The sequence below is a fragment of the Magnolia sinica genome, chromosome 5 (assembly GCF_029962835.1).
Source record: "Magnolia sinica isolate HGM2019 chromosome 5, MsV1, whole genome shotgun sequence".
NCBI classification, from domain to species: domain Eukaryota; kingdom Viridiplantae; phylum Streptophyta; class Magnoliopsida; order Magnoliales; family Magnoliaceae; genus Magnolia; species Magnolia sinica.
Genome location: NC_080577.1, coordinates 73449466 through 73461023, shown reverse-complemented (window position 1 = coordinate 73461023; position 11558 = coordinate 73449466). Strand labels below are relative to the sequence as shown.

The 11558-nt window shown below is 37.9% G+C and overlaps 1 protein-coding gene across 1 annotated transcript; it reads right to left on the bottom strand.

Annotated features, from left to right (window-relative positions):
- Positions 1 to 1057: 1057 nt before the first annotated feature.
- On the bottom strand, positions 1058 to 10512 carry LOC131246152 (cytochrome P450 724B1). The gene is made up of 9 exons (XM_058246055.1): positions 10113 to 10512; positions 9583 to 9907; positions 9342 to 9494; positions 8943 to 9182; positions 8404 to 8490; positions 8231 to 8309; positions 7331 to 7437; positions 2427 to 2545; positions 1058 to 1375 (listed from the first exon to the last, which is right to left on the bottom strand). Exons 1-9 carry the CDS (start codon positions 10313 to 10315, stop codon positions 1282 to 1284), a joined length of 1407 nt encoding a protein of 468 aa, XP_058102038.1. The 5' UTR covers positions 10316 to 10512; the 3' UTR covers positions 1058 to 1281.
- Positions 10513 to 11558: the final 1046 nt, after the last annotated feature.

Genomic DNA, 11558 nt, shown 5'->3' with positions numbered 1-11558 from the left:
ATATAAGTATGATTAGGCTGAGGTTAGCACTAGCTGGCCTCTACTAGAAATGCCCTAACCAAACACAGGATCTTCAGGTCAGCCTATACCGAAAGAGTTGAATTATCAAAGGTTTGAAATGGTCCGGTGTAAGATTTGTTAAATAGGCTTCATTCATGAAAAGTTTCATCATATAAATGCTTTGGATCATTCTAACATGATTAATCCAACAAATCTCTTTAAACATGAGAGCCAATTACAAGTGTCTCCAAATCATCCATTTCTTCCGTATAATGCTGCCCCACATGATGACTGGATCAGGTGGGCTGGGCTACTAGTATTCGGCCAGACCCAACCCAGTCCTAACAGCTGGCCTAGATTTCGAGCGTGGCCTAGCCTTCGGGCCAAGTTTATGGGCCCGGGCCCTGGCCATACAGGGTCGTTGGGCCCATTGCCAGTCATTCCCTCGATCAGAATCGTTAAATAACCAATTTAAAAAGTATGATTTACTTACTTAAAAGTGATCTACTAGTTGATGGATAAAATGAAAGGATTGCCAATGTTTACAATCACTTCCATTTTTTGAGTGGTCAGGATTTATTATTATTATTATTATTATTTAACTTACATAGGAAGAAGCATTATGAAGACAGAAGGCCCAATTGGCAGACTAATTTCTCTTCACTAGTCTAGATCATCTGCCTTTTACCCAAAACGATAAAGAAAACAAGCATCAAATACCCAGTTGGGAGTTGGGATGGGAATCCCAATCCATTATCAACATAAGCCCTGGGATTGGCATGGGCCTGGTTTTGAAGCGTGATTTAAAAATAGATCAATCATGGGCCTCGTTTTCCTCATCTTCCAGTAAGACCCAGACCCAAGTTCAAGAACCGTCTGTTTATGCTGTTGATGGGCAGGCATGGACCTACAACCAATGGCTGGATTACCAAATGGCCTCGGGTTAGGGCTGACATGGATCTAGCCCATTGCCACCCCTGAGGAGGCTAAAAATTCCAAGACCATATGCTTTAACAAAGAGAAGGATAAAACTAATCACCACAAAGGGAAGCTGGTATGCGAAATATAAGTACTTAATTAGAAACTGAAAGGGGTATGGAACGCATTATTGATACCTCAAATGCATATATATAGGTATCATATTTGCATGACATTTCCTTCTTATTATCGTCTACTCTTCATATTCTACAACTATATATAATAAACTACTTGCATTGAACTCTCTCTCTCTCTCTCTCTCTCTGTAAAACCCACTTGGGTTTTGAACTTTTTCTTCAAATCTCATCTCTCTATAGGCTCTATCACAAGAGGCAAGCCCCTTTTGAATTCCAAGTACGGGTATGCCATTGGTTGGTCTTCTTCCTCTGTTCTCCATCTGTGGCCCAAAAAGAATCCCACGTTAGCATAGAATTAGATAGCCTACCGTTTTAATTTCTACGGGAAGTTATTTAATACACTCTTAATATACTCTGGCTATGTAGGATGCTTGATACACAGGAACCTATAAATGATACATGTGGCATATATTAACTTGAAGCTTAGTCCAAAAAACATATTAGTGGAATAACCCTAACCATTAATTATTGGATATTTGTTTTCGGAAAAAAAAAAAGAAAAGAAAAAGTATTAGATATTTTAACCACCCAATAAATGTCCACCAATCTAATAGTCAGATAATCAGATAGTGTAATTTTTGGTTCATTATTACATCTAAACTTCTACTCCATATTTGGATGGCTTAATTTGAATTCCTTTTATGCCACGTGGAATTTCCAAGTGCCTGCGTATTATCCATTACACTCCGACAGAGTATCAAAGATTTCCTTTCTTTTCATTGCGGGGTTGGGAAGCATTACCACCCATTGAAATGGTACACATCCTCCATGATGCACGTAGGTCCACGGCATAGCACATCCCATGATGTTATGGGTGGGGCAAAAAGGTAAAAGGGCCCCACGAACATCCTTTATCATGGCTAGGCTACCGTGATAGTTCACCAACATTTAAAAGATGGTGTTGACTCCACAATTTTACATTTGGAATGCATATAAAGAAATGAGGACCGTCCAAGTGGTTGGCCTCACCGTGGAAGGAGCAGATCCTGAAATCATATTGATCTGATGATCTTAACCGTCCGATTTTTCAACTGGTCGGAATGGTAACGAACATGTTCGTTTCAGATCTACCATTTGGATGGTTACAACTGTTCGATCACTAAGATATTCTTGGCCATGTTCCATCCACGGTGATCCCCACAATTTAAACGGCCTTGATCATGTGTAAATTTGTGTAACAACTACAAGGTAGATGAAAAAAAAAAACAAAAAACTACAAGGTAGATGATTCACCACCATTTGGAAATGGTTTTCAGTGATCTCTGCAAATCTCTTTCTAACTTATAATGGTGAGTGATGATGAAAAGTTACCTGAAATTAAGTACAAGATGATGCAGGAAGAAAGCAGTCTCTACTTTAGCAAGTTCGGCCCCAGGACATAGGCGTGGTCCACCACCAAAAGGAGCTATTTTTTTGGATGTTGCACGACCCTGACATAGCATCATGGCATTACAAGCACGCACGCAACTTGTGTGTGTATGCGTGTGTTGTATTTACGCATGCCTAAATGAAATTGTACGTGTGAGAAAGCATGCATGGATTTTTTTTTATTTTTTATTTTTTTAAAGACTTTTGAGCCATGTAATACAGTCTGCCTATCTCCAAAATGTATCGAGATGTATCTGTGAATTATGCAATATGCATGTATACTTAATATGTGCACATGTATATCTAAATATTTGTACATACATGCAAACAATACTACGTGATGCTGTCTGTATCTGAAAAGTGATGTAACCAAAAATAAATAAAAAATGAATTCATCTCATTTTAGTTAAGATAAATGCTCTAAGAGAATATATTAACCATTTGATCAATGGTCACTAATATGGACAGTCAAGATTGTTTACACCATAAATATCTATAACAATTGATTAGAGCTCAACATGCATTACTTATGATTCTAAAGAATCACCTCTTGTTAGGCAATTGTAATAATCCCATTCATGGTTGGGAAAAAGGTTGTTATAGAAAATAAGGTCAAATCAATGGTGGATGGATCATAGCACTAAAGTGATTCATGCATGGTGGCCTATAACACGTGGTCAGGACTCGATTGTATTATTGATTGCATGGTAACCATAAAGGATGTTACTTATACAGTTTCATATTAATTGTTTCATTGGGCTGTCTAAGGTTCCAATGTAACTCAACAGTACTCTTCCTAAAGCAAAGGAGCATTTCTCTTTAATTAATTGTAATCATGTAATAGAGAAAGGAAAAAATACAGTCCAACAGCTATATTTACCATATAATAATTATTGGTATCAACCTATTAATTATTAATTACAGTTGCACTTTTAAAATTTTTATAATGCTTAGTTCATACACTTGGTTAAAGATTCAACAATTTACCCCTTCCATTAAAACCTAGTTCTAAGGAGTAAAAGGCTTGGAGGATATGAGAGACAGACAAGGATGAACAATTTCATGCATCAGATGCATTGGCCCATTTCAAGTCTTGATCCCAAACATCAACTTGATCCAAAACTAAAATAATTTAAATAAAGAGACAATGTCTGAAACCTTTAAATTCACATGCTTTAGCCAACCTGAGTCTTAGAACAGCATAATTTTTGGAGAGTAACTTCATCTTGGTGTGAAGACTCATTTGAACGAATTGGATGGTAATATAAACCATGGTCAAGCACGTTCTATCCCATCTCTTCCTTAAGATGTGGCATACCTGAGAACATGTATAGTTCAAATCAATCTAAGGATGGAATCCAGTGGAGGAAATCAACCACTGCAATGCATCCTATCAAAATCAATTGCTTTCCATTCCTGTGGAGGAGAATCTTCTGCCAAAACTGTTTTCCATAAAAGTACAAACACTCGAGCTCGGTGGGCCCACTATGTTGTCTGTCGGAAATCCATGTCCTGTCCATAAGGCGTGCCCCTCAAAGCTGGGCCATGTGGACAAAAGCCAACAGGATTCATAACTCAGGTGTCCCACACCATAGGGAATAATGGATATGGGAGGCCAACCATTGATCGGATTTGACTCATCGGGATGAAAGGAAAATACAAACGAACAGCTAAATCTAAAACTCAGACAATAAGCTTAGTGCCAAGTGTGGGGTTGGGAGATAAAATGATTGCAGCATAAACAAAACAAATTAGGTTTTATTAAAAAGGGCATTATCATCATTTAAATGACTTATTTTCGTTGAATCTTTATCCAAGTGCATAAATTTTTTTATTAAGATATATTTATAATTAGATAAGTAATAGGTGGATAATCATATCATAAATATAAGTCTTTGATTGTAAATTTGCCACTAGAGATCATATTTCTTTTTGGTATGGATTACCATCATGATAGCCAACACTCATACAAAATTACGATCAACTAGAATGTTATGAACTGGTGATTTTTGGTGTCTACCAAAAAGGCCACTAGAAAATGAATAAAGAATTTGGAAAATACCACTGAATTCTCATGGGCTGGCTCCTCTGCAGGTCCTTGTAGAAAAAGCTTACTCTACAAGGGCTGACATGGGTCCACTGTGACGTTTGTCTGCCACAAAAAAGAGTTACCCTAGCAAGAAATTGGATGCTCCAAAAATAAAACCAATTCAGCCCACGTGAATTTGGAGGTCCCACTGGATTTTCATTGTTTGTCATGGGCCTGAGTTTTGGAAAATCCAATTAACATGACAACATGTAGATCATCTGACCCAGAAAATCTGGTTGGTCCGCTTTTCTGATGAGCATCAATGCTAGAAGTAGGTAGAGGGCTTAGAAAACCTTTTTAATGTTTGTTTATCTGTCCCTTCTTTTGTAATGCCAACCTTTTGAGCTGACTATCCTTATTTTTGTGCCATAGTATTGAAAAAAGCCCAAATGACATACAACTTGTATGTTACACCTATGTGCCACAGTGGTACGTGATGTGGTGTAGATGAGGTGCATTATACATAGTGCCATCAATGGACATCCCAACTAGACCTTGCCCTTTAGACCTGGTCTATGTTCAGGTCGAGTTGGGATTGGATTGTGTGCATGCGAACCGGGTTAAAGAAAGTGGGGTCTAGGTAAGGTTTAGTTAGTTTTACTGGTAAAATGTATTTATTTAATATGTATTGATTATTCTAGCAAAGAAATAAAGTTTCTAAAACTGCACACATGTAGGAGAGCAACTTAACACATCATGAACATATTAAAGTGATACATGTGTGTGCCATTTAATGCTTTCAAAAGGTGAGCCCAAGCATAAAAAGGCTTTAATTTGTACTGAACCCAACTCAAGACCTAGATACAAAGACCTCATGGGTACCCCAAACCAACTAGATCCAGGTTTGGGCTTTAAACAATTAGACCTGGACCTGGGAAGACCCGAACCTCACCCATTGACAACCCTAATTGTGTACATGCTAGCGGGGCTTAGAAAAGCTCTATCCAAATATTAAAAAATAATAATAATAATCATAATAAAGTAACAGGGAAAAATATATTCAAAACACTTCACATGCAAGCTATCCCTCTCTCCATTCGTTCATTTCTAATTTCGACAACATTCTTGGAAAATGAAAATTTCAACTTGGAAACAATCACCAGAAATTTCTTTAGGAAAAACTTTGAAGAAAAAGATTGCTAATATGACACAGTATGTATGAGTTTTGCTACAGGCATGCTTAGCCGTAAACAGACCACATAGTAGGTAGACTTGGACTCGGTTGAGTCCGAAATCAGCATTGTAAATAAACATGGGTTGACTCGGCCATGCTGGTCCGACTCAACCAAGCCTCAAACCCTTGACACATGCACATGCAGGCACACGTACAAATGTAAAACACGTGTGTCCTATCCATCAGGTTGAAAATGATTAAGTTTTCAACCTTAAATATAAGACGGTAAAAAGTGAGAGATATTCTTACTTTTCATGTGGATGATAATGTATGAAGCAAATTGAGGGTTATTTATTTATTTATTTATTTTTCTGTGGCCATTTATTTGTTTTGACATGATATGACCCACCTAAGGTGTGAAATGGCCTAAATTTCACGACATAATATGTAACGAATATACCTCACTTGATTGAAAGCTAAGATTTCACACGTGTTGTAGTACGTGATGACACATGCTCCCTACATGTATGGCTCCACACGCGCGTGGAATAACCTTGTAAGAGTGTGTTCATTGTTGCATGTTGTTTTTTTTTTTTTTTTTTTTTGAAGGGTCCATCTCGATGCGATCTGATCCTTCCAGCTGGGTAGTAGAACATTCCCATCCCAGACATTCTTTAGTGGTACGATGAAAATGAGAATAGTCTGCGGGCCAGTTCACAATGTGATCACTAGATCAGGAGACTTTGTTGACAATAACTCACGCCACTTGTATAAGCTATTAAGACAGCATGGTCCACTGCGCCACCCGAGTTCAACTTGCATCCCAGATGACAAACTGTACAATCTTCTCATTAATCTTGTGTGTGTGTATAATCTGCTTGCATCACATCATATAGTGATTCATGCCAGCATATATGCATGTGTGCTTATCTACATAAGTTGTATTTAGGCATATATTAATGCAAACGTAGATGTATTTCATGAATGTCTGGATGTATGCCTCCACACAGAAATAGGCCTACCTATACATTTACTGGTACATAAATGGACATATATTAAGGAGCTGTTCGTTTGCTGGATTTTAGTATTTCGAACTAAGAATTACTAGGTTTTTCGGAGAAAGAAGTTTGGTTCATATTTTTTGTTGGTTTCCACCTGCTTAACGAATTTCACCATCCCATTTTCTTTTTCTTAAAAAAAAAAAAAAACAGCAGCTAAAACCTAGGGAATGAAAATCCTGAAAAATCATAATAGAAATTTCAACTTAATTTACCTTAGTTACCCGCCACCATGCTATTTGTCTAGTGCATTAGTACCATGAATATTAGACAGGGCTGCTCATCAGGTGGTCCATGCTGTTGAAAGTACTTGACAACTAACGGTCTATCTCAACATACAAGTGTAGCCCATCTACTAAGCGAATCAGCCTAATTCTGGAAAAAAAAAAAAAAAAGGTAATCTTCATGGTGGGGCATACCATTTTCATGGTACTGATTTACGCTCATCACTGGGAAAACTTCTAAGTTACCGCCTATTAAGGTAGGGTATTCCGTAGGTGATCCATTTTCATTACAATATATACATATAAACTAGTTATGTGTAACTGCATGTGCATGCATGAAATGAGAAGGAAAGATGAAATACCGCCCATCTCCGAGGACAGAATTCAGAGGCTTCTTCATGAAGAGATGGATCAAGATGGGCTGCGCTGAAGACCGGAAGAACCTTCCATCCAGAGGGGATTAAATACCCTGCATTACCCACAGCTCTCGTTTAATAGCTACATTACATGTACGTCTACATGGATGCCTGATATTGCAATGCAGTAGGCCATCTAATAACAATTCTTTAAAATGAAAAAAATAATTAGATATTATTAAATATTGATTTTCTCCTCTTTTATTTGTTTTTTAAATAAAATAAATAAATAAATAAATAAAGAAAAAAGAGAACATTTGCATACCTTGAAAAAGAGTGCAGATGCAAGACGACACGGTTTTGAGGATGTCATCCCCTCTAGACACCCATTCATTACGGGGTGCGAACCGCACACCAAAGTCTCCTTAAAAGAAGGTTTCTCTTTATAATATTTGTGAGAAAATTGCATTCTTTTATGGTCATTCTTGTCAAGTAGCATGTCATGTTAAGATGAGCCAGAAAAAGCTTTAGGAAGCTTTATCCCATTTATTCCAAACATGAAGAACAACACCCCATGCAAAAATCAAACTAATCATCTCATCATATATCTGGGCCACATGTAGAAAACAATGGTCAGCATCCAATTGGATCCAAAGTAAAAGTGTGGCCCACCTGATGACTGAAGCAGCTTGATTCTCTCAATAAGTGATGTCAGGGTGACCAACCTTCTTGATGGCTTGGATGTTACACACGGATGGCATGTTAGCAAAAATAATAATAATAATAATAATAATAAAAATAAAATAAAAATGAAATAAAAATAAAAATTATTTGCTAGTGTTGTGTTACCAACCTTGAAAAAATTTCTAATACCATAGGTTGCTAAAAAATGAGATGTAGAAATACCTTTGAACTGGACATCTTTGAGAGCCTTTCTGTGAACAAACTTGACAATGTTTCCACATCTTAGAGCTTCATTTATCACCTGCATGGTTTTAAAATCAAATATTATTATTCTTATTTTAATTTTTCTGAGTTGGTATATATAGAAAGGCAGTTGATAACCATTTAGAACCTACATTTTGTGTGTATTCCATTTGCTTGTAATCTTCCCAGTTTAGGTGTTCTCCTTTCTCCTTTCTCTTCCTTATTGCTTGATGCTCTTCCTGTCATTGTTAAAACTGCCATTGCTACTTTTTCCTTTATATTCGGAGCCCTTCTAAGGCTAATCGTCTGTCTACTCTCCTCACATGTGCCAACGTAGCATGAAAGTGTGCAAGAACCAGTCGTTCATCGGGTGGGACCCAACTGACTTGTTTAGTGGACAAAGAATCATGCTGTTTAAATCATCAAGGATCCTCATTTATGTCGTATGTGAACTGCTGGTCCAATTAATTTTCTAACTGACCATTTTATACCTTCAGATATAGAGTAGCTGGTAAATTGATTAGGCTGATTTTTCTGCTTACAACAGTCACATGTTTGGGCCCACAAGATGAATGGTTCAAATCTCATGTGCACATTGGCATGTGTGAAATTCTACTCTTGTGAGTAGCTTTTGCATCTCTCAGTTACCCTCTCTCCAAGAAGTTGAATAGATTTGTGGAAATGGTTGTACCTTTAATTGTCCAAGAGCAGTTGGTGAGCTTCCAAGAAAATAGACAGCTAGAGACATGAGCAAGGAGGTAGTTTCATAACCTCCAAGTAGAAGATCCAACACAAGACTCACATTCTCTTCATCACTCAAACTGCCATTTGACAGAAGTACATCTAGAAAGTCTCCCTTTTCACTTCCCACAACCCCTTTTCTCCTTTCATCTACTATTGCTCTCACAGTGGAAGAAATCCTAGATCTTGCCTGCATAAGGCCAATCAAAACATGAAGTGAGAAATAAAAAGCAACAACTCAACAACAGCTTTGTAAATGAAATAAAACAAGTGAAGAAAATTGTTAAGAAAAGAAACAAAAAGATAGTATTTCCTTCTTTTTTTTTTTTTAAACTACTATGGTCAGTACCTTTACAGCCTTTGCATATGGAGCTCCAGGAATGTATAATGGAAAAGACACCAATCCTTTCATGAAGGTTAGGAAGTCTTCTAATATCATTGCTGTTTGTGGCTCTTCTGGCTTCAAACTTAGTATCTGCTTCACTATAACATTGAATGTGTACTGTAGGGAATGAAGACATACAACTTAGAAGAAGAAGAAGAAGAGCTTGAACTGACATGACATCAGATAATTGAAATATTAATCTCACCTTTCTCGCTTCTTCGCAGAAGATGACTTGCTCCCTGTCTCTCCAAGATTCCATTATTGATATCGCATGCTCTTCGATATCATGGAGATATTCAAACTTCGACTTCCATGTGTTTGTAAGGCTGAGAGCGATGCTCCTGAGCTTTTTATGTGCATCGCCAACCACGACGAGCATTGATAGCTTCCCAAGAACTCCATGAATGGGCTTGGGGTAGCTGCACTGGAACAGCCTCTCTTCGTTTTGAAGGATGAAAGAGTTGAGCTCATGGTCGCAGGAAATGATGGTGGGAGAACCAAAGACATGAGATTTGAAGACCTTTCCATACCTTCCCACAATGAATCGTTTCAATGCAACGGAAAAAGAAAAACGAAAAAGCACATGGAATTTAGTTTAACTATAAAGGAAAATTACTATAGCAAATGCTAGCTGTAACTACATGAAATTCATCACAATTTCAAGCACTGAATATGGATAAGGAAATCATTAGAAGAAGAAGGAAGAATTTTAAAGGATGATTTTTTTATTTTCACCTGGAACAATGGTCTTGTAGGAAACTCCCAAGTGTGTTGGATTTGTGTGGCTTCAGAAAGCCAAGTGTTTCACCCAAGAGAGGCCATCCCATACTCCCGTTGGGAATGTTTCTCCGCTCTTTTTTGGCAAACAAGAAATGTAGAAGAACAGCAGCAAGTGCTGGCCCTAACAAGAGAACCAATAGAAAGGCATCAACACCCATATTAATTTTTATGCTGTTGCTTGTGGCCTTGTACCTTCTCTCAGCTTGTTAAGCCTTTCACTTAATTAACTAGGAGAAGATCATACACTGGCTTTGATGTGTATATACAGCTTTTAACTGACTTGATATTAGGATCCAAGATGAACCAGATGGTTTAAATAGGCTAAAGGTCTTTATGGGTAGGTTGCAAAAAGTCCAAGCAAATGGTCTTTCTACACCTTCATTTGGTTTCCCCTTCTTGTGACCAATTTACTGCATCTTGCCTAGCAATGTCCTTTGAGAAAAAGGGAGGTTGGAAGCTACCCTAGATGGTGGTCCATGATACTCTCTGACATACATGGGACCCATCTCAATGATCTGGACAGTTCATCCAGTGGGCCTCACCTTGTATGGTCACAGATGCAACAATCCCGAAGGTTCCACTTTGTCATGCAAGCAAATGGTTAAAACTTACAAGGCAAGCAGTTCAAATGCTATTCGCAAATGTCCATTAGATGAACAGCTGGATTTCTCTTATCGGTGTGAAGTTTTTGCACGGAAGGCCATCCCAAGATAGGCCCACAGATGAGAGGTCACGATTACGAAAGGTTATAGTGGGCCCAACGTACCCTATACGGTTAGCGGACAGCATTTTGAGTTAACATCGCGGACTACTAAACGGGACTTCATGTCCCTTTCAGCATGAAACATTCCTGTTTTTCCTTTTAGTAAAGTAGGAGCATGTTCCGACTCCGCTTGCGTCGAAAACACAGCACGGACGTTGTTACCGTGTATACGTGGTAAAACTATGTGGGCCCTCTATGATGTATGTGCTTTATCTACGCTTTTCAAAACAGTTTAGGGCATAAGCCAAAAAAACTAAGCAGATCCAAAGCTTAAGTAGACCACACCACAGGAAATAGAGGGGATTGAATGCCCACACCATGAAAACAGCCTGAGTACTACGGAAGTTTTAGATCAAGCTGATATTTGTGTTTTCCCATCATCTTTGCGTGTGTGATCTCATGAATAGGTTGAATGAGGATAAACATAACAGTGACATTGGAATATTTCAACAGTAGGTGTAATTATATATCTCCACTCCTTCCTATGGTGTGGTCCACTTATACTTCGAATCTACCTATTTTTTTGGATTCATTCTCTAAAACGATCTCCAAGATGGATGGATTGCATGGATAAAATACATACATTATGGTGGAGCTTATAATGTTCTTGCCGCGTATAAACAGTATAACCGTTGGTG

Bases quoted from the DNA above. Each gene is read 5' to 3' on its own strand.
- LOC131246152 (XM_058246055.1), bottom strand. From the start codon at position 10,315: ATGGGTGTTGATGCCTTTCTATTGGTTCTCTTGTTAGGGCCAGCACTT. The intron at 8,310-8,403 runs GTAGGTTCTAAA...AAAACCATGCAG, and splicing joins AAATGGAATACACACAAAAT to GTGATAAATGAAGCTCTAAG. The intron at 2,546-7,330 runs GTATTTCATCTT...ATGCTATGTCAG, and splicing joins TCTGTCCTCGGAGATGGGCG to GGTCGTGCAACATCCAAAAA.